Genomic DNA, 22,852 nt, shown 5'->3' with positions numbered 1-22,852 from the left:
AAATGATAAAGCCAGGGAGGAATTATTTTGACAGGGAAGTAACCAAGTTAGGCTCAGTGTTTCCCAGGAGACCCTAATTTAGATGTTACTTTACATGGTTTCTCTTACTTCATGTAGCTAGATACCGTTGCACAAACATGCTGATCTAGGCCTACACCAGCACAGCTATCCGTTTGTTTTAGTTAGCAACGTTTGCTCTGACACTGAAAAGACAAAAAGGAAAGCCAAACTAGCTATTTGCAGACAGTACGACACATTATCAGTTTGTAATTATAGAACGCTTGTGGATTTATATTTTAAGAATCAAAGTGTAACGCCGTATCATTGTCACCAACATCTGACCATGCAGCAAGTGCTCGTGACTGTGGTCGAGCAAAAACGTGGCTCCTTGAGTGGCTGGGAAGGGCTTGGTGTGTACGTGCAGCAGGAGTAGGGTGAGAAACGACTCAAGTAGCAAATGGAGTAAACTATAACTGGTGGCGTATCACATTTAACAAACCAAACATTGAAATACCGTTATAGAAGGTAAAGTAAAAACCCAAACTGGTCCGTGCATCAATACCGGTGTGTATATAGTAAAATATGGTATTCCGCCCAGCCCTAATGTCAAATATTTTCATTTTAGCTCTTGCAGACTGATTTTGATACTTAGTGCTTTCGGAAAGTATTCAGACCCCTTGACTTTTTCCACATTTTTTTACAGCCTTATTCTAAAATGGATTAAATAAACATAATCTTCAGCAAACTACACACAATACCCTATAATGACAAAGTGCAAATGTATAAGAAATAAAAAATACTCTATTTACATAAGCATTCAGACCCTTTGCTATGAGACTCAAACTTGAGCTCATGTCCATCCTGTTTCCATTGATCATCCTTGATGTTTCTACAACTTGATTGGAGTCCACCTGTAGTAAATTCAATTGATTGGACATGGTTTGGAAAGGCACACACCTGTCTATATAAGGTCCCACAGTTGACAGTACATGTCAGAGCAAAAACCAAGCGATGAGGTTGAAGGAATTGTCTGTAGAGTGCCGAGACAGGATTGTGTTGAGGCACAGATCTGGGGAAGGCTACCAAAACAATTCTGCAGTATTCAAGGTCCCCAAGAACACAGTGGTCTCCATCATTCTTAGATGGAAGAAGTTTACAACCACGAAGACTGTTACTAGAGCTGGCCGCCCGGCCAAACTGCGCAATCGGGGAGAAGGGCCTTGGTCAGGGAGGTGACCAAGAACCAAATGGTCGCCTAGAGTTCCTCTGTGGAGCTGGTTGTCCTTATGGAAGGTTCTCCCATCTCTGCAGCACTCTACCAATCGGGCCTTTATGGTAGTGGCCAGACGGCAGTCACTCCTCAGAGGCACATGACAGCCTGCTTGGACTTTGCCAAAATGCACCTAAAGGATATTTCCGTTTTTATTTTTGATATTTCAATTTCTGAACCTGTTTTTGCTTCGTCATTATGGGATATTGTGTGTAGATTGATGGGGGGGGCAATTTTAGAATAAGAGTGTAACCTTTAAGTGGAAAAAGTCAAGGGTTTCTGAATACTTTCATAGTGCTCTGTAATTTAGACGCTTTTCTTTGTAGGTCATTTATTTTATATATATATTTTTTTATAGCATTGGTTTATAATAGTGTTCACTTGCCCCCCCCCCAGGTGTTCCTGAGGCGAACGGCCACTCCCCAGCCCACAGCAGCACCAGCCAGACAGGGAAGTCAGGAGCAGGGTCCACGGCGGGGGGAACGGGTGGAGGAGTGGTGGTAGATCTGACTCTGGACTCTGAGGAGGAGGAGGAGGAGGAGGGGGGAGGGGCTAGAGGAGACAGCGATGACACTGAGGACAGCCAGGACAGCCCTGCCCCCAAGAGGGGCCGATACGACTATGACAAGGACCTGGTCACTGCCTACTGACTGGCGGACTGACCCCACAAACTGAGAGAGAGGGTTGGGCTTGATTGGAGGACAGGAAATCATTAGTCCCTACTGCATCCCCTGCCCGCCCGCCTGCCCCCACTTCTCTGGCGTTTATCCACACACAGACACACTCTCATACATGCACTGTCAACCTCTGGAGTGGTTAGGCTTCATCTATACACCACTGGAAACAACAGCTCCCTAACACTTGTGACTCACCCCTCCCAGCATTCTGTATCCTCCCTCCTTAGAGACAATTTAAGATGGTAACCTCCTCTCAAACTATTCCCCCTCCATCTCCTTGTACTTTGTATTTGACTTGAATTTAAGGCTCTCAAAGCCACAAGCATTTGGTGTTTCTCCACTTTTTGTGATCACAGGCAATGGGAGATATGGAGCATCGTCGTTGTTCAGTAGTAAGAGGTCAAGATAACCTATATGAAGAATTTGTGACTCGAGCCACAGACTAGATTTTTCTGGAATATGATGAAATTGAACACTCCAACTTTCTGTTTAATTCATTCAGACAATGAAGACAAAGAAAATGGGCTCTTAACAGTATTTCAAATTGTTTAAGTCAGAAAATCCCTAAAAATGATTTGTTTGATACTTCCCCCATTTAATTTTGTCCTTAGATGATGACAACCTACCTCAGTCGTACATAGCAAACTTGCTTGACCAGAGAGATTAGCACCTGAACCATGGTTGCTATAGTATTTTGACAAGAGGGTCTACTATTTTTTTTTTCTTCACTCGCATCACTTAAAAAAATAAAGAAACCCATTAAACATTTTATACAACTTGTACGGCCCAAATAGGGAATAGGTTATGGGAAGCAGGGTCATGTTCATTAGGGCACAATAGTAACATGTTTTTTTTAATGGTTTGTAATGGAAAGAGTACTTCCCTGTTTCACTCCGTTTGAGTGTTTTTGTTTTGTGCTGAATATGACCCAGGGGTGCTGTATCTTTGAGAAGTTCTTGTAAGTACTCCCCACTGCATTGAAATATACGATTTCAGTTGGTGTCTGAATAGCTACACAGTATGACAAGCAATTGTCATAGTGGCGGGTAAGCAGAGACCAGCAGTTATCATTTGAGGTTTTGGAACATAATCTTTTCAGATTCTGCCCAATGTTCTGTGTTGCCAGTGTTGTTCATATTGATCAAGGAAACTAATACAGCATGGATTATTTTCACCTGCCCATTTGTCAGTTTAACAGTTGGATAGTATGAGACTAAACACTGCTGCATTCAACCTTCTTCCCCCTAAATCATGAGAGCTTCAGTGTTTTGAACCAGATTTGTTTTTCTTTCAGTTTCTTAAATTTGTTGATATTTTTTTTTATTGAACAAGGCACTTGATTAAAGAATGTCACATTTTAGTATCCACACAAAACTGGTCAAACCCATGTTGAGGCAATTGTGCCAAAGCAGATTTGTGTCAATTATCTCTTGTTGCAAGGTCAGATTTGGGTGCCTTTTTTTGTTTTGAGTTTAGATTGGGGGAGGCTGGAGCCTACAGTTGTTTGGCTATTTGACCTGGTCTACACAGGAAGTCCCAGTAAGAAAATACATTATTTAAGACTATTTGTCATTATTTACTGTTTTTTTTTGTTGTTTTTTACAGTGTGGGGACTTAAGGAGGGATGTATCTCCAGATGTGGAATGGTATCAATTTGTGAGTGTCGACATCCTTTTGACTTAAATTGTCTTTGTCTAAAGTATAGTATTTATTGATAATTGATTGCGTCACAACTTTGTTTTATTTGAAAGGCAGTTTGTATTAAATTGTACATATGTGGCAATCGAGTGCTGTACCAGAGCCATTTATATATGGCTTTGTACTGTACACAAGTTCCCAGTAAGGGGTAGCAGAACTCTTACGAAGCTGGAACTTTTTTTGTGAATGAATACGTGGCAAACTGAATGATCCAGGCTCAAGGCACTGCCATCGTTAGACATGTCCCTTTCCATCTGAGTAAACTGAGTTCCAACCAATAACACATTCTGCCTCTTCCCAGTTCAACGATATTACACTCAAATGAGCCTTTATTATTGCATAGGCCCTAGATGAATGTCCTCTCTACAGGTAGTTTAAACGATACATCAGTAATTACTGCTTCAGATTAGCTTTTTCCACAGGCACAGTTCAAATTGTAGTAAACATTGTTCATCTTTTTGGTTACAACGGTTGCTGAGACTTACAAACTTTTAATATTTTTGTTCCTGGTCATTAGATTCCTCACCCCAGCGATAGTCCCCGTTTTAATTTGTGCTGTTTATGGCGTTTGTCTACTTTCAGGATTTTATAGAACAGAGTCTGTTGTAAATTCCTAGAATCTCTCAAATGGTATTGGTAATACATGCATTTGACTATAGCATAAGCATATTGACATTTTGTGATCATCCTGAATTCAGACTTGCATAGACACTCAGTACTGTATGAGTAAGCCATTTTGTGGAAGATGTAGTAGTATACCTAATCTAATAATGAGATGGTATTGACTGAGGAAACGTATGGGATCTTGTCTTCCACTTTTCTGCAGTACTCATTTCCATATATTTCTAGCTTGCGGATGTTATACCGATAGGTGAGTTCTGAAACAATTATAGGTAACCCGCATTGTTTGATGGCACTTTCTGTCAAAGAACCCCAAACCGTAGCGGTGTCCCTGAATATGACCATAGTTGTATGATTAATGCATTTTAAGCAACATCTTATTATGTCTAGCAGAATTTCATCTTCAACTAAGCCAATCTATCCAACAAATTACTCTACAGATTTGAATCAAGTTGTTTTAATTTATAAGTGTAGAACATCACTGCGCAGATAATAGTTTTCCTCAAGCTTTTTCATATTGCGAGACGGAGGTAAAGTACAGGTTGTTTCTGAGGAACTGAGCCAGATGGTGAAACCTGGGTTTTAAGCAAATGGTGGATCAGGTCTTGATGGTGGCGTTCCTTATTATAACAATGCTTAAGGTAGCATGGGCAGGGCTTGCAACCCATTATGTAAATGTTTTGTTTGTCTTTTATATCTTCGTATTAAAAGACAATACAATTAAAATATTTTATTAAGCTTTGAATCGCCTTCAGTTGTTACAAAAGTCAGACACAATAAAATCACAAATACCAGTATCGGAACTGATGCCACTTTAGGGGTAAGAGGTGGTTGGGTTGTCACTAGTTACCACAGCCACAAAGTCATTTATGGCTAATTATCCCCTATTTCTACAATTTAACTTATTCAAATCTGACTTTAACCTTATGCCTAACCTTAAGACCAAAAAGCAAATGTTTGTTTTCATGAGTTTTTACGGTATAGCCATTTGACTTTGGCTGTGGTAACTAGTGACAACCAGGTGGTTGAGGTGTAGATTGGTGTGACATCCTTTACCTGTTGCTGGGGCCTCAGGGACACATTTGTCTCCTTTTCAAAAAGAACTGTACAATTCAAAATCATATTCTAACACCTGTTATTGACTTGTGGAACTAATTAAACCTTTTTTTTCCTTTTTTATCGAATTGTCTGCTAAGTCATGTTAGCTTGAAAAGTAACAAGTTCCTTCTGGAAAAATAAAGTTATTCAAAACAGAAATCATGATCAAATTACTTTCGCCAGTTTTTCCCCATGGGTAGATTTCCCTCAAGTTTAAATACTAAAATTAAACAATCAAGTCAAACCTCTTTAAGGGTGACGTTTGTACATTTAGGAGAGTAATTTACGTAATAATTTACGTAGTAGTTGAGTAGCTAGACCTAGTTGTAGAAATCTGCTTGATGGTAATTTCTACAATGTGCCATTGGAGGTCGCTACCATTAAACATGGCTGTTGTAAAATCCCGCGATAGTTCAATTGCCTTGGCATGATGGCTCAGACTCGCGATTTTTTGGAAGACTCCCCATGTTGCTGCTTCCTGTACTGAAACACCGAATTCCGTCTCCGCAGTCTGCAACCAAGCTTCACACCCCGGCTCCATACAGGGGAAGGTCTACAAGTGTACCCCTTTAACCTTCGAACGCTAACAATCCTCGGTCAGTGACCAGACAGTCCTGTCAACCACAGCCGTTGTCCTTGTGGCGAGGGCCGCTCTGATTTGAGGAACGCAGCACACGATTTCCGTAGGGGAGGTGGTGCTAGCTGGACAAGAAGCGAAAGGAACAGTAATGTGTACAAATCTAGTGTACTATTATAGCTAGTTGTTTTTTAAAATATACCTTACTCGTTAGATATCTAAAATAGTCAAATGCACCTGACCTGATGGTGACGTGCATGTGTGATTGTCCTTACAAACATCTGTCTGTCATGCTCGCAAAGTAACTAGCTGGCTAAGCCACTAACAGCCAGCAACATTTACCCCTGTTGCTGTTTTAGAACAACTTTGAATTATCAGTTCCTTGTACTGATTTGCTTCGGAAAGTCGTCCAGGGCACTGTAAAATATTTCGATATGGCTCCGAAGAGAAGACCCGTTCCCCTAAATATCACGCCCATTGGAGAGGGGCAGTCCATCTCCACAACCATCGATGCTGCGTCTGAGTGAGTAACTCGGGAGGGCCGAGAGCACGTCTATTGTGTACTGTACTGATACCGGGTAAATTATGGTTCTGGGGACTAGATGAACAATTTTGTTCCAGTCGAACACTTACCTATATAACACTAGCCTAACTCACCCGATTCAAACCAATCATGGGCTCAGTGATTAGTCGTATCCATGTGCACCCATATGTCCCCAGAAACAGGATTGAAAGTATGTGTGTTTAATATTGATCTATGCCACACTCCCTCAATGCATCTCCACTTCTCAGAGCCAATCTGGAGGCCTTACAAAAGAAGCTAGGAGAGCTAGATTTGGACGAACAGCAGAGGAAACGTCTGGAGGCTTTCCTCACCCAGAAAGCCCAAGTGGGCGAGCTGAAAGATGATGATTTCCACCCCATATGTGAGCTGGGCGCTGGCAACGGTGGAGTGGTCAACAAGGTCCGCCACAAACCCTCCAGACTGGTCATGGCCCGAAAGGTGAGTCTACCCTTGTATCAATTTTTGATATTTCTCCCTTTTTTTATTTTTTTAATACACCTTTATTTAACCAGGTAGGCTAGTTGAGAACAAGTTCTCATTTGCAACTGCGACCTGGCCAAGATAAAGCAAAGCAGTGTGACACAGACAACAACACAAGAGTTACACATGGAGTAAACAATAAACAAGCCAATAACACAAACAAGTCAATGACACAGTAGAAAAAATAGTCTTTATACAGTGTGTGCAAAAGGCCATGGGAGCGAATAATTACAATTTAGCAGATTAACACTGGAGTGATAAATGAGCAGATGATGATGTGCAAGTAGAGATACTGGTGTGCAAATGAGCAGAAAAGTAAATAAAATAAAAACAGTATGGGGATGAGGTAGGTAGATTGGGTGGGCTATTTACAGATGGACTATGTACAGCTGCAGTGATTGGTTTGCTGCTCAGATAGTTGATGTTTAAAGTTGGTGAGGGAAATAAATGTCTCCAACTTCAGCGATTTTTGCAAATCGTTCCAGTCACTGGCAGCAGAGAACTGTAAGGAAAGGCGGCCAAATGAGGTGTTGGCTTTGGGGATGATCAGTGAGATATTCCTGCTGGAACGTGTGCTACGGGTGGGTGTTGCTATCGTGACCAGTGAACTAAGACAGAGCTTTACCTAGCATAGACTTATAGATGACCTGGAGCCAAATATGTAGCGAGGGCCAGCCGACTAGAGCATACAGGTCGTGGTGGGTGGTGTAAGGTGATTTGGTAACAAAATGTATGGCCCTGTGATAGACTGCATCCAGTTTGCTGAGTAGAGTGTTGGAAGCTATTTTGTAGATGACATCGTCGAGGATTGGTAGGATAGTCAGTTTTACTAGGGTTTGGTGGTGGGAGTGAAGGAGGCTTTGTTGCAAAATAGAGACAATTCTAGATTTGATTTTGGATTGGAGATGTTTAATATAAGTCTGGAAGGAGAGTTTACAGTCTAGCCAGACACCTAGGTATTTATAGTTGTCCACATATTCTAGGTCAGAACCATCCAGGGTGGTGATGCTAGTCGCGCGGGTGGGTGCGGGCAGCGAATGGTTGAAAAGCATGCATTTGGTTTTACTAGCATTTAAGAGCAGTTGGAGGCCACGGAAGGAGTGTTGTATGGCATTGAAGCTCGTTTGGAGGTTAGTTAGCACAGTGTCCAAGGAAGGGCCAGAAGTATACAGAATGGTGTCATCTGTGTAGAGGTGGATCAGGGAATCGCCCGCAGCAAGAGCGACATCATTGATATATACAGAGAAAAGAGTCGGCCCGAGAATTGAACCCTGTGGTACCCCCATAGAGACTGCCAGAGGTCCGGACAACATGCCCTCCGATTTGTCACACTGAACTCTGTCTGCAAAGTAGTTGGTGAACCAGGCGAGGCAGTCGTCAGAGAAACCAAGCCTATTGAGTCTGCCGATAAGAATACGGTGATTGACACAGTCGAAAGCCTTAGCCAGGTCGATGAATACGGCTGCACAGTACTGTCTTTTATCGATGGCGGGTTATGGTAGCGTTTAGTATCTTGAGCGTAGCTGAGGTGCACCCGTGACCGGCTCGGAAGCCGGATTGCACAGCGGCGAAGGTACGGTGGGATTCGAAATGGTCAGTGATCTGTTTATTAACTTGGCTTTCGAAGACTTTAGATCCAGATTGTCTAGCCCAGCTGATTTGTACTGGTCCAGGTTTTGCAGCTCTTTCAGAACATCTGCTGTCTGGATATGGGTGAAGGAGAAGCTGGGGAGGCTTGGGCGAGTAGCTGCGTGGTGGGCGGAGCTGTTGGCCAGGGTTGGAGTAGCCAGGAGGAAGGCATGGCCAGCCGTTGAGAAATGCTTATTGAAATTTGCGATTATCATGGATTTATCAGGGGTGACCGTGTTATCTAGTCTCAGTGCAGTGGGCAGCTGGGAGGAGGTGCTCTTGTTCTCCATGGACTTTACAGTGTCCCAAAACTTTTTGGAGTTAGAGCTACAGGATATGAATTTCTGCTTGAAAAAGCTAGCCTTTGCTTTTCTGACTGCGTGTATTGGTTCCTGACTTCCCTGAACAGTTGCATATCATGGGGACTAATCGATGCTATGGCAGTCCGCCACAGGATGTTTTTTTGCTGGTCAAGGGCAGTCAGGTCTGGAGTGAACCAAGGGCTACTTCTGTTCTTAGTTCTGCATTTTTTGAACGGGGCATGCTTATCTAAGATGGTGAGGAAATTACTTTTAAAGAATGACCAGGCATCCTCGACTGATGGGATGAGGTCAATATCCTTCCAGGATACCCGGGCCAGGTAGATTAGAAAGGCCTGCTCGCAGAAATGTTTTAGGGAGCGTTTGACAGTGATGACCCATAGTGGATGCAGGCAATGAGGCAGTGATCGCTGAGATCCTGATTGAAAACAGCGAGGTGTATTTGGAGGGCAAGTTGGTCAGGATAATGTCTATGCGGGTGCCCATGTTTACGGATTTAGGATTGTACCTGGTGGGTTCCTTGATGATTTGTGTGAGATTGAGGGCATCGAGCTTAGATTGTAGGACTGCTGGGCTGTTAAGCATATCCCAGTTTAGGTCACCTAACAGAACGAACTCTGAAGCTAGATGAGGGACGATCAATTCACAAATGGTGTCCAGGGCACAGCTAGGAGCGGAGGGGTTCGATAGTAGGCGGCAACAGTGAGAGACTTTTTTCTGGAGAGGTTAATTTTTAAAATGACAAATTCAAACTGTTTGGGTATAGCCCTGGAAAGTATGACAGAACTTTGTAGGCGCTCTCTGCAGTAGATTGCAACTCCTCCCCCTTTGGCAGTTCAATCTTGACGGAAAATGTTGTAGCTGGGTATGGAAATCTCCGAATTGTTGGTGGCCTTCCTAAGTCAGGATTCAGAAACGGCAAGGACATCAGGGTTGGCGGAGTGTGCTAAAGCAGTGAGTAAAACAAACTTAGGGAGGAGGCTTCTGATGTTGACATGCATGAAACCAAGGTTTTTTCGATCACAGAAGTCAACAAATGAGGGTGCCTGGGGACACGTGGGGCCTGGGTTTACCTCCACATCACCCGAGGAACAGAGGAGGAGTAGGATGAGGGTATGGCTAAAGGCTATCAAAACTGGTCGCCTAAACTCAGTTGTAGAGCCACGCTACACTACTAGCCTTGGGTACCAGGCTTCTAGGCTGAGACATACCGCCGTTGCAGGAAACCAGATCCACACAAGCAAGTCTGTTTTAATGCTGGTTCTAAACTGTTATTCTAGATGAGCACTTGATTATTCTTATGTTGTTCTCATCTGATTCCCTCCCCCACAGCTCATCCACCTGGAGATTAAGCCTGCCATCAGGAACCAGATCATCAGAGAGCTGCAGGTGCTGCATGAGTGCAACTCTCCCTACATCGTGGGCTTCTACGGGGCCTTCTACAGCGACGGAGAGATCAGTATCTGCATGGAGCACATGGTGAGCTTCTGATAGAGACCGGTTTGAGTTGAGGGGGTGGATCAGTTATAGGACTAGCATTGTGCTGGAATGTCGGAAGACATTTGGGGTCAGTAGCAAAAGGTTGATGTGTGAATTAGAGTTTTGGCGGGGAGTAGGAATATTTGTTTGTGGTTTTGAGACTGCAATGGTGCTTATTACAGGACCTGTGGCGTAACACTAACAAACAAGTTAAAATGTTGCCGTGGTTGTTATGATATATTAATCATGTCATGCACCTGGAGCAATTGTTTATTACAGAATGTGGACAATGTACAGACAATAAACTGTTGCCTGTTGGGTACAGGATGGAGGCTCTCTGGATCAGGTGCTGAAGGAAGCCAGGAGAATCCCTGAGGAGATCTTGGGCAAAGTCAGCATAGCAGTAAGTATTACTCAACTTAATTAAGATTTCAATTGTTAGTGCTTAATTGGTGGTGTTTGCATTCATTTGGTATTTTTTCATAAATACCGAAGGTAAGTTTATTAAAAAGTATATATTATATAATATAAAATGCTCTAATTATTTGTTACTTCTATCTCATTGTTAGGCATTTTATTAGCTGTATTGTTGGTTAAGGGCTTGTAAGTAAGCATTTCACTGTAAGGTTGTATTTGGTGCATGTGACAAATAAAATTTGATTTGATATTGTTGATCTAAACGCAACTTGGCAGTTTGTCACAACTGTGATCAAGTGCACTCTGTTCCTTTCCCTTGTGGTTAAGGAGTTTTTTTGTTGTTTCTCAATGGACTGCTTTTTCTCCTGTCATTGTGATAATCATGAGACTCTGGAAGCTCAACGTGCCTTCTCGCTGTTCTCACCATTAACACTGTAGGCGTCCGTGTCTGTTTTGGTGTGATATCTTGTATGGATGTAACTATGGACCCAGGCAGGGTAAAACGTCTCCGAGCTGGTCTTTGTGTAGGATTTCAGGTCCAGGAAGTGTGGATGGTACGCTGTCAAGAGTATGTTGTGTTAAGTAAAATGTTTGCATATCACTCTAAAAGGTACTCAGAGGACTTGCCTATCTGCGGGAGAAGCACCAGATCATGCACAGAGGTAAGACAGCTCTCCATATGGACTATTGTTTTACATATAGATTGTACTATGTTTTTGTGCACATAAACAATATGATTTGAGACCCTGGGTGTAGTGTTTTATTTGGACATAGAGAAAAAGTGTCTGGTGTGTTATGGATGTATCTTGAGTTGAGGGGTTGTAACGTTTAACGTTTGGTGTATAATAATGTTCTGGAGCTGAGGGTCATGGTGTGTTTTGAGCTGAGGGTTGTGGTTTACAGTGTTTTTAATTGAGAGCCCCGGTGTGTGGTGGTGTATGTGGAGCTGATGGGTGGGCTCTGGTGTGTCGTGGTATAGTGTTGTTCTGGAGCTGAGGTCCATGGTACAGTGTTTTGGGCTGTGGTGTGTTGTGGCAGGGCTGAGGCAGAGCTGTCCGGGAGCCCAGGCGGTAATTATAGGCTCTCAGATGTGATTACATGGCAGCCGCGCCCTGCAGCCCCCTCCCTCCGTCTCTCCCTCTCATTCTTGCCCCTGTCTCCCTCTCTCATACTCGCCCCTGTGTCTCTGAAGTGGGAGGGGGTCACCACAGAGGATGGATGTCAGATCTACAACCCCATTATTCAGTTTCAATTTTCCAGACGGTTTGTGACTAGGGGTATTGAGGAGGGTTTGGCTTGTTTGTATGGTCTCAACTGTAACTGTAGTGTTCAGCTCTAGCTACCACAGAGTAGCTTTGTGAAATGTGTCAGTGTTGAGGTGTCTGGCATGGTAGAGGGGCTTGGACAGGGACGTGGGGAAGGGGCAGCTGGTGCTGCTGGGTCTGGGACCTCGGCCTTCTCTCTCTCTGGGACCTCGGCCTTCTCTCTCTCCGGGACCTCGGCCTTCTCTCTCTCCGGGACCTCGGCCTTCTCTCTCTCCGGGACCTCGGCCTTCTCTCTCTCTGGGACCTCGGCCTTCTCTCTCTCTGGGACCTCGGCCCTCCCTCTCTCTGGGACCTCGCCCCCCCCTCCCTCTGGAACCTCACCTGTTCTCCCTGCTCTGCCACGCAGACGTCAAGCCCTCCAACATCCTGGTGAACTCGCGCGGGGAGATCAAGCTGTGTGACTTCGGCGTGAGTGGCCAACTCATCGACTCCATGGCCAACTCCTTCGTGGGAACGCGCTCCTACATGTCGGTGAGTCAGCTCTCCTTCTCCCTCCCTTCCCAGGATGCCCTGCCAAGAGCTGAGGCCGTGCCCAGTAGAGGGCCGTGTGGCACGGAGGCAGGCTCTGCCAGCCCTGCCCCCTCCCCTCAGACACCTGGAGGGCGCAGTGCACAGCGACGCCCGCCCACTTGGCCAGCTCTGTCTGGGTGTGACGTACGTGTGTGTTCCTCAACAGCCGGAGAGACTGCAGGGCACACACTACTCTGTGCAGTCGGACGTGTGGAGCATGGGCCTGTCCCTGGTGGAGCTGGCCATCGGCCGCTACCCCATCCCCCCGCCTGATGCCAAGGAGCTGGAGGCCATCTTTGGCCGGCCCGTACAGGACGGAGCCGAGGGGGAACCACACACCATCTCCAACCGCCTCCCCAGACCACCAGGAGGGCGACCAGTCAGCGGTGAGAACTGACCTGAATCCTCTCCTCACACATAATACAATATAGATGATATTAGTGCTTTTCAAACGGATTTCCTTTTGCTTCTCAATAAAAAGTAACTGGAATCAAAAATAATAAAACATTTAAGTATCTTATTTATGATATCTAAATATATCTCCATATTCTCCTGTTCCTCAGGACATGGGATGGACAGTCGACCAGCCATGGCGATATTTGAGCTGCTGGACTACATTGTCAATGAGGTCAGATGAGCTGCTGACTCCACATATTATTCTCCATATTACCAATTCTTCTTGTCTGTGTGCTCTGGGGATTTTGAAATAACATTTGTCTTACACACCTTTTTACTCATTCCCAGCCTCCTCCCAGGCTGCCACTTGGTGTCTTCACCAACGATTTCAACGAGTTTGTGACAAAATGGTGAGCCCAAGCATTCATCATATAAGAATAATGCCCATTACCTCAGCACCTTTTGTTGTTTTACCATGACTTTTCAAATTTTTTTGGCTGTGTGTGGACTCTACACACGTCTTGTGAATTATTGTAGGCAATAGGCACAGCGTAGAGCAAACATACATTTTTAAAGATAACTTTCTCATCCCTTGAGAATGATGGCTATGTCAGCAGAATGAGATTTCTTGTGCAGCTTAATCATGGCTTTCTTTTCTATTATTCTTTGGGGGGTCTAATGATTTCTCTGGAGTCATGGAGATGATCAAATGTTTCTGTTTGTGTTAATAGTCTGATCAAGAATCCAGCAGAGCGAGCTGACCTGAAGATGCTGATGGTGAGTAGCTATTAACTGTTATCGCTGTCGACTGTTATTTGAAGTGCATCTATGTAGTTGGACAGTTCAGCTCTGATTGTTCATTGGTCCTCTGTAGCTCATGTTTCTCTATCTCAGTTGGTAGAGCATAGCGCTTGCAACATCAGGATTATTCGGTTATATTCCCGGGACCACCTGTATGTATCCATAAATGACTAAGTCGCTTTGAATAAAAGCGTCTCCTAACTGACGTATTATACTATATTTATTATTATTGAGGTTTGTAAACACATTTTGTAGTTTGCAAATTGGCTATGTTCCCTACTGTACATGCCCTTTCGATATCAGCCATGGACTAATATTGATGCGTTAATTAACTAACTTGCATTTACTGTTTGTTATTGTTTAGAACCACACGTTTATCAAGCGTGCTGAGGTGGAGGAGGTGGACTTTGCTGGCTGGATGTGTAAAACCATGGGCCTCAACCAACCCAGCACCCCTACCCGTGGCACTGAATGAGAAACCCAACGCCAACTGCTTCCCACATGAGGATCCCCAGTGCCTCACTGTGTCTCTCGCTCACACACACACACACACACACACACACACACACTTTGGCACCCCTTTCGTCTTGCTCTTAAGAGGTTTCAGCTCTTAAGTATACTTATCATCAACAGGGCCCATTTACTCATTGTATGACCACAGGTTTCCCATACCAGTGTCGTGGTAGTCACACACATGCTATTTTTTCCTATCATATTAAAGATGAGGTACAAAGCACGGGGCGGCAGGGTGGCCTAGTGGTTAGAGCGTTGGACTAGTAACCGGAAGGTTGCAAGTTCAAACCCCCGAGCTAACAAGGTACAAATCTGTCGTTCTGCCCCTGAACAGGCAGTTAACCCACTGTTCCTAGGCCGTCATTGAAAATAAGAATTTGTTCTTAACTGACTTGCCTAGTTAAATAAAGGTCAAATAAAATAAAAAATAAAATGGAAGGACTGCCAGTTTATCATTTCATGAATTGCCATTGATATCATCTTACCACTTGTATTGGTAAATTATGTTCATGGTTTGTGCAACAGCATATTGGTGTAGGCTGTAGAGGAGCTATCTTTGACAATGAAAGTGTCCATGACAGAAATCAAGTTAAGTGTTTTGAAGGTACAGGAGGACTGCAAACCAAAAAAGGTTCTCATCATGACTACTAATGTTTTGGATATCATGCCAGATCAAAGTACTTAGTTTTGTACATTCATGACCAGTACATTTTTGAGAGGATACTTTCAATGTTGACATTTTTATTTGATTTTAATGGTCATTAAACACTGTAAAATGAACATCAAAAGTGCTCATTTTACAAAATGGAATGATTTACCATATTATATTATCCAGACACCCCAGGTCATTATTTTGTTTTTACTTGTATTTGTATCAACTGCCTGAAACTCATTTGTCAAGTTAGAATCTCTCAAACCGTGACTACAGATGCTCTGAAAGGTTCCGATTTTTGCCAGTCTACTCAATTTATTCCCCAGAGTGTTTTTCGGTTCTGCTCCACTGTTTTGCTTTGCGTGAGTAAGTGTAACCTCCACTCCAAGCGTTCTCTTTGTGAAGCCCCGGCGTGGTGACTGGCTTTGTGCAAGCGGGTGGGTGGTGGTTGTAACATGTATTAGCCTGTCGTCTATAAGAGCCCATGTACTGTATGTATTCTCTGCTTCTGGCTGATTTTATCATTCTCAACAGACTTGCATTTGTTGGTAACAAAGTGGATGCATTGTCGCCTGTATGTGTATAAAGCTATAAAAACAGTACGCAAGTACTATTTAGCAGTCTTAAGAAACAAAATGTTTTTGACTCGTATAGGGGGAAGTGGAAGAGATGTCATTTTATTTTAACGTGTTGGATACGGTTGTAATGTAAAAATAAAACTTTGAATGTATATGGCAATTTGTTTTTATGTGGGAGGGTTTTGTGGTTAGTTATTGGGAGAACTGAATGGCGTTGTCCTCGTGCAGGAGCGTTCCTTTAGATGAGACGTGCTTCAAGCACTCGGAGGACCCTACCTGAGGCTTACTGAGGAAAGACTGGAGCTAACAAGTGCCAGAGGATGTTCTTTACTCAGGTTAAAACATGCTACACATCCTCTTAAGGCAGCTCTGAGGCATGTCTACATATTTCCCAAGTCGATCTACGTACTATTACAAAAGCTTTCACCCAGATAACTGCTTTGGATACGTCTACTAAAACCAACCTCTTCTAGGATATTTATCTCCGCATTGTTCTTCAGTATAGTTTGACTGAAGCTTCTCTCGCCTTGGGCCTGAATTAAATCAAAACCATGGCTCAGCCACAAATGACAAAAGCAGAGTAGTTGGTGGGTCTGTGGTGGAGGGAGAACTAGTTTATATTGGACTGAGACTATTGTAATAAACATGGCTGACATCATCTGGAAAGCTACCAGAAGGGAAAATTAACCAGTTTAACGGTTTGTTTTCATACAAATCTGAAATAATTATGTATTGTAGCTGTCTTTTTAAGCAAAGTAGAATTGTATTTATTTGTATATTGAAGCAGTTTTTTAGCCGTGAAAATCGTTTCTATTAAGTGTGGAACATGTATAGCATAGATCCTGATCAACTGAAACGATCGTGCAGTTAAAATGTTTTTTTACAGTATAAGTTTTTCTCTGATTGTGAACTACCTCTGGTACCTACTGAAGTGCTGACACTGCCCTCTAGGCTGGGTGTGTGTTACTGCCTCTCCCCATGCTGTCAGAACATGCCTAGCCTAGTTCTCCCCACAGTGCCAAGCCATGCCACACAGTGGGGTGCATCAGCTTCCAGTCAGACCGAAGAGACACCTTTCATGGCTAGCGGTTTCATCACATTACACAAGGTAAGCCGTTTCACTTCATATATGATAAATGCCTTCCTACTCTGTGTGTAGGCCTGTTAAAGATAGTTTAGAGTATGGAAGATCTCCACCCAGTCCACTGCAGCGTGACTGACTGTCCAGGTGTACAGTGTAGAAAATGTCAAGTGCATAGGCGTGTTAGAGATCAGTCAAAATGAGTTCTTCTAAGCGATATAAACCTGATTGATTTTGACTGGTGTCTTCCACGCCACCGAAGAAACATTGGTGAAAGTGGGCTTGGTATGAATGAAGAGGTGAGGCATGTGGTTAAGATGTTACTGTACAATGTGAGAAGGGGGAGAGATGAAGGTATGGGTGTCGAGGGGGTTGCTGGCAGCCCCTGTGTCCTGGAATGTGCCAAGGCTTGTTTTTGGGGTGGGACACTAGGACCTCAGGCTATGGGATGGGTGGGTGCGACTCATCTCAAGGCGCGAGAGAGAGATACAGTAGGAGAGAAGAGAAAAGACAAGAGTAACAACTATAATCCGATCATAACCAATTAATCTGGATGCTGTTTACAACTCTATCAACATATACTTTCAAAAGCAAGAGGATGAAGTCGAGTACTCATTTGTCATTTTTTATGTGATCAATATGATGAATGTCCACTTTTGATCGCAGGTGAATATCTCTTTTACTTTGCTCCCCCAGAGAGGAGAGGAAGAGAAACATTGAGTGGAATGCTGTTTCTTTAAGAGAGAGGGAGGGAGAGGGAGAGAAAGGGAGGGACCTCTTTGCCCTCCAGAAACCAGGAAGGGAATTGAGTTGATCTGCTGCTGCTTGGTTAGCGCATATGGGGCTTTGAGCAGCACGACAGTTAGAGAGAGCTCCAGAGAGGAGGAGGGCTGAGCTAACCCACAACAAGCACCATCACGGCCATCGCAGGTGAGCTAAAGGCACCCCCGCAAACCCCCCACTGTCCACCCAGGGCCTGTCGACAGGAGGGAGCAAGCACAGGAGGAGAGGAGAATGAGGGAGGGGGACAGAGAGATACTTGGGGGGGGAGGGTGAAATGGGTTGCAGTCAGTAGTTATTGGTTCTATTTTTATTCCTGCTAAATTACTTCTCTGATTCCTGCTTTTACCTTTTGTGCTTGCTATGATAGTTTTATTTGCCGTGTTTGAGGCATTAACTTTACGGGCAGGTGGGAGAACTTAGGGGAGGAGGAGGATGGTGGCGTTCGGGGGGGGTGGGTTCTGAAGAAGAGGAAGGAGGAACCAAAACTAATTTTATAGGACATGGTACGATGACAAGCGAATTACTTTTCGGGATGGTGTCATTCACTAAGAAATTATGCTTGGAGGGAAAAGTTCCTGACCCACTTGCATTGTTCATTCTTTCCTGCTGGTTTGGAATTTATCAGAATAAGAATGTCTTAATTTAGGTCAGGAGTCTTGAAGTGCGTTTAAAACATAGACAGAGGGGTTGTCACAGAATGCTACCCCAGTGTTTGGCTGTGGCTTAGACAGTTCTGGTTGAGACCCTTTTTTTTGTGTGCAGCGCAATCCTGTTTGATGGCTGGTCTGTACTTTTAATACCTGGCATTCTGCTAGCAACATACTGAAGTGTATAATTCTGCCCTGAGTGCTTACGTTGGAACAGGCTTGGAGAAGTGGGGGTGGTGAGGGACGGAAAGCTGGGACTCGTAGTTCGCAGCAGGGGCTGTGAAGCAGGTCAAATAGCATTTAAGGACTCCACATCCCAGAGTGCCTTGCCCTTGGCCATACAGGAAAGGGAACACCTACCAGCCTATCCCAGCAAGGAGGTGTGGTGAGTGAGCAGCTGTCAAGCCAATCACAGAAGGGGAAGAGATGCCAGAGCGGAGCAGTGGGCTGAAAATAGAGGGGGGTGGTAGGTGTCTGCTTGTTTGGGATCAGGCAAGGGCTTGCCTGTATGACTAGGGCCACTCGGAAGTTTCCTGTCTGCAAAAGCTCCAGTACTGAGGCACCAGGCAGGGCCCTACCCAGACACGGAGACAGGAGAGCAGGCAGGAGAGCCGGATAGGGCTTGGGGAAGGGACACACGCTTCTGCTTCTGCCCAGCTGGTAAGAGCTCAAACTGCACTCTCTCCTGACACTGAGGGGAGAGCTTGGAAATAAATACCAGGACCTGCGTTTGTAAGAGAGCGAGGGAGATGGGGCTTGGTAGAGTTCAGAGTTCCTGACACACTTGCATATAAAAAATAGATGGCAAATAGGGCACTGCTCAGAGCAGGTTGAGCACATCATGTTTAGAGAGACTGTTGTCTTAAAGTTTTGGCTATACACACGGTGCCCTTTTAACCCTTTACTTACTGGTTTGATTTTAAATTAATACAGTTAATCTGATCATCTGAATTGGTGTTATTGTGTGTAATGTTATTGTTGTTAATGTATGAGACTAGGAATAAATGAGCCAACTGCAGATCCTTTATATATCCTTACCCCCAATGCTCGACTGTTACTGGATAGAAGATGTGACACCTCTTGTGGACAATTTCATCTAGTTAGTGAGGTGTAGTAAATGAGCTGCCATAACACAATCATAGCACATGGAATCTTGAGCAACTGGAAACTTTACCCTCTGCCCTCGAACTCCTTTATTCGTTTATTAACTTTCAGTTCTTCTCCATGGCTGCCCACACCCTTTTTGTTGTTCTCTACATCCCTCTTGCCTCAAGTAGCCCCTATGGCACTGTGTGATTTGCGTCACAACATCATTTAGTCTACGGTAGCTGTCCGTACGTTGGTGGTTTGTCAAAAGACGTTAAAGGAGTGTAACTTATTTTCTAATTCACAGATGCCTATTCCTGGCAACACATACTTGTTGGACTTGTTTTGAAGCGTGCGGGTACAGCGAGAGAGGGAGGGGAGTATTTTACTGTCAGACGCCCAGACTCAGGGAAGTGTTTGGTTAGATTTCAGATGTAGAGTTTGAAACATTATTCATTCTGTCAAATGTCACAGTGTTGATGTCATAATGTTACTCGTGCCACTCCTGAGTGCCAATTGCAGAAGGCTGTACTTTCAGCCTGAGTAAATTCCACTAAGAGGTTAAGTTGGGACACTCCATGCTACCCACAATAGACTCCAGGGGAATTGTAGGGGACTTCAGTGGCTGTGGGTAGGCCCTAGACACCACCCATCAATTTGGCGGTGAGCATGTTGAATACAGTTTGATATTCCTGTATGTTATGCACCATAATGCCCCAAACTAGCAGGTCCACAGCGACAGGAGGAGACAGGTTGCGTGCTATTACACTGCCATGCCTTGGAAGGACTAGTTTTGGGGTTGTGTTGCTTTTGGGTGGTGCGCTAAACTATAAGCTACCCCCTTATTAAGGGTGAACTCCCCTTGTCAGCAGTTAAATGTCCCACTGCTCCTGGCCCAAGCTGACAAACAGACAGACAGGGCTCTGTGTGTTGTGTTGTTGTCTTGGGGGAGTCATAGGGGCTGTTCTGGGCCTGCTGGTTCATGAAGCAAGCAGTTCACACAACCTGATCAAATTAGAGGCTGAGATGCAGCCCTGGGTTAGACTAGGCCGTTGTGTTGTGAGTCTGACTTCACTTACATGGTTTACTTTCATGGTGGTGGGTTGTCTCCAAGATGTCACACCTTTTTCTGGCTCTGCTGGATGCTGTTGTTGTTTTCATACATTAGACACTAGACAACCAACAGATGTTTGAGTGAGTAATCCCACGTTGACCTAAGGCACTACGTAGGGATCAAAGAGTTAGCCAAACTCTCCTGTGATCATGGGAGGGTACCATATGACAATCTCATGGTTGGTGAGTTCCCATCCTATCTCTCGGCGTGGGCCGGTGGGTGAGTGTTTCAGCTTCCTTAGCAAGCTGAAGGGGGAAGTGGGCAATGTGGTGGGCTGATGTCTGAGAGAGCCAGCGAGAGGGAGAAGGAGGGATGGTCATCTGATAACAGAGCAAGTTCTGTTACACGCCTGTCACAGACACACAGGAAGTCCTCTGCCCACAATGCACGGTAGCACTCACAGATTGGCACAGGGCTCAGGGGAGGAGCTGTTGCTGGACTTGGCACTATGGGTGTAGCTTACAGCCTACTAGGGGTTCTGTTTCTGGTGCCACGTGGGAGTTTGGATCCGCTACTTCCTGACTGACAGCATGGCAGCGTTAGGAAAGTCTAGCTCCAGCAGCAGAAGTTGTGTCTCTGTAACACTGCTGCCAGATGTGCACGGCTGTTTCTGGACCTGCTAAGTCAGGCTGGAGGAGGGAGGCAGGGAGTCAGGCTGGAGGAGGGAGGCAGGGAGTCAGGCTGGAGGAGGGAGGCAGGGAGTCAGGCTGGAGGAGGGAGGCAGGGAGTCAGGCTGGAGGAGGGAGGCAGGGAGTCAGGCTGGAGGAGGGAGGCAGGGAGTCAGGCTGGAGGAGGGAGGCAGGGAGTCAGGCTGGAGGAGGGAGGCAGGGAGTCAGGCTGGAGGAGGGAGGCAGGGAGTCAGGCTGGAGGCAGGGAGTCAGGCTGGAGGCAGGGAGTCAGGCTGGAGGCAGGGAGTCAGGCTGGAGGCAGGGAGTCAGGCTGGAGGCAGGGAGTCAGGCTGGAGGCAGGGAGTCAGGCTGGAGGAGGGAGGCAGGGAGTCAGGCTGGAGGAGGGAGGCAGGGAGTCAGGCTAGAGGAGGGAGGCAAGGAAAGCCAAGTAGAGCCTTCACTTTGGTTTACTTTACTTTGTAAGGAGGAGGGGGATGGTACAGTAAACCCATACAGTAGCCAGTGATTCCCGACAGTGGCTCTCCACCAGCTATCTCGCGATCTCTGGGGTAATGGTACCCTTAAAGGAACTTAGACCTTTGAAATTAAATCATAAAAATCTCCCACTTCCCCTTGCACTAAACTTTTATTGACAAACATGATATAAAGATTTAAGATAATGATGTCAAACCCTTCCTGCAGTGAGGGGTTAGTTTCTTACAGTGGCTAAGGTTTCTCAAGTCTCAGACACTTTTGAAACACATTCAATTTACAGTATTCTGTGGGCTGATGTCAAGGTTGTGAGTTTTTAAGGCTGCCTCACCCAGTACCTTTCAGTCAGGGGCATTGTCTGATTTTTGGCAGATGTCGGACGTGTTTCAAGTCGAGTAGCCCAGCCCCACAACTCCAGTTTTATCAGTTGCTCGCCCTCTTCCTGCTTGCTCCCAATACGACCAATCAAGCTTCCTATCCTACCAAGCCTGGCAGTAATGACTCACACAGCCACACTAGCACTAGACCAGGCAGGCTCAACCTCAGTCAGAATCTAGTTCTTCTTGGAACTGTCCAGCCCCCCCACCTCTCCACATAGCTTTTCCGATTATCCTGTAATATCCTCTGTGACTTGACCTTGAACCCTTGTGACCCGATCCAGTGATTCCCTTTCCCTGTGCTGCATGCACTCCTGTCACTAATCATCAGGGGGCTCTGCTTATCCCGTGACAGTCAGCCAGGGAGAGACAGCCTACGTGAACTCTGTTGTCCATTTATATTACTCAATCTATGCTTCTAGGAGTTAGACCCTGGCTTCTGCTCTCGTTGTTTCACTCTGGTTTGGTTATTCACAGATATGCTACTTGTCCCCCACACACAGCAGAGCAACGTAGTTTTGTGGTGTTGACTACTCATAAAAAGCATCATAGTAAAGAACTTAGTTGAAGTGACATACATTTTTGTCATGTAAGGAACACCTGAGGTTGATCTGGGTAAGGTTGATAGTCATTGTACTCCAGGATGAATGTTATGTGTAGGACAGACTGTAGATCCTTTGACACGGGTTTCAGTTGACCTGAGATGATATTTCCAGTAAAACGCACCACCCAGTTTATAACCACGTTTATAACTACCGGTTTAACCACAACATATCGCTGTAATGGTCATTAAATAAGAAGGGAACTACTGTAACTAGGGGAGAAGCCCATCTATCTCTCACAGGTTTTAAGAAAAGCCCAATTGAACTGAAACGAAGTTGACGATCAGGTCCAGGGTTCCCCAGCTGACGGCCCGGTGGATTTATTTGGCCCCCCAAGTTTTTGGGGCAAAAGCAAAAATATAGAATTATTGTTTTTGAGAATTTTCATTGTTGGACATAAGACTGTAAAAACACCTAGAAATTGGCTCAAAGGGATTTTACATTTTGGAAATGTGT

At 44.9% G+C, this 22,852-nt stretch overlaps 2 protein-coding genes across 4 annotated transcripts in view; both read left to right on the top strand.

The window, feature by feature from the left end:
• Positions 1 to 5,529, top strand: part of pias4a (protein inhibitor of activated STAT, 4a) — a 29,909-nt gene extending 24,380 nt beyond the window's left edge. For both annotated transcript variants that reach the window (XM_024421383.2, XM_024421382.2), the window contains exon 11: positions 1,667 to 5,529. In XM_024421383.2, coding sequence (XP_024277151.1) covers positions 1,667 to 1,920 — 254 coding nt within the window. In that variant the 3' untranslated portion in view covers positions 1,921 to 5,529. The remainder of the gene's footprint in view (positions 1 to 1,666) is intronic.
• A 259-nt stretch (positions 5,530 to 5,788) lies between these two features.
• On the top strand, positions 5,789 to 15,758 carry map2k2a (mitogen-activated protein kinase kinase 2a). 2 transcript variants are annotated; one of them, XM_024421385.2, is made up of 12 exons: positions 5,789 to 6,089; positions 6,301 to 6,464; positions 6,734 to 6,944; positions 10,268 to 10,414; positions 10,740 to 10,817; positions 11,442 to 11,493; positions 12,503 to 12,627; positions 12,833 to 13,052; positions 13,230 to 13,294; positions 13,411 to 13,472; positions 13,794 to 13,839; positions 14,228 to 15,758. In XM_024421385.2, the coding sequence occupies exons 2-12, from the start codon at positions 6,376 to 6,378 to the stop codon at positions 14,336 to 14,338; spliced, it is 1,206 nt and encodes a 401-aa protein (XP_024277153.1). In that variant the 5' UTR covers positions 5,789 to 6,089; positions 6,301 to 6,375; the 3' UTR covers positions 14,339 to 15,758. The 2 variants fall into 2 exon arrangements, with proteins under 2 accessions (XP_024277153.1, XP_024277152.1); XM_024421384.2 differs by having other exon boundaries at positions 5,789 to 6,464.
• The last annotated feature ends 7,094 nt before the right edge of the window (positions 15,759 to 22,852 follow it).

Source organism: Oncorhynchus tshawytscha, linkage group LG05, assembly GCF_018296145.1.
Source record: "Oncorhynchus tshawytscha isolate Ot180627B linkage group LG05, Otsh_v2.0, whole genome shotgun sequence".
NCBI classification, from domain to species: Eukaryota; Metazoa; Chordata; class Actinopteri; order Salmoniformes; family Salmonidae; genus Oncorhynchus; species Oncorhynchus tshawytscha.
This window is presented reverse-complemented; position numbering and strand designations above follow the sequence as displayed.

Excerpts from the sequence above, each read along its gene's own strand:
- map2k2a (XM_024421385.2), top strand. The coding sequence starts at position 6,376 with ATGGCTCCGAAGAGAAGACCCGTTCCCCTAAATATCACGCCCATTGGA. Across the intron at positions 11,494-12,502 it reads GCACCAGATCATGCACAGAG|ACGTCAAGCCCTCCAACATC; the intron begins GTAAGACAGCTC and ends TCTGCCACGCAG. Across the intron at positions 13,295-13,410 it reads TGGACTACATTGTCAATGAG|CCTCCTCCCAGGCTGCCACT; the intron begins GTCAGATGAGCT and ends ACTCATTCCCAG.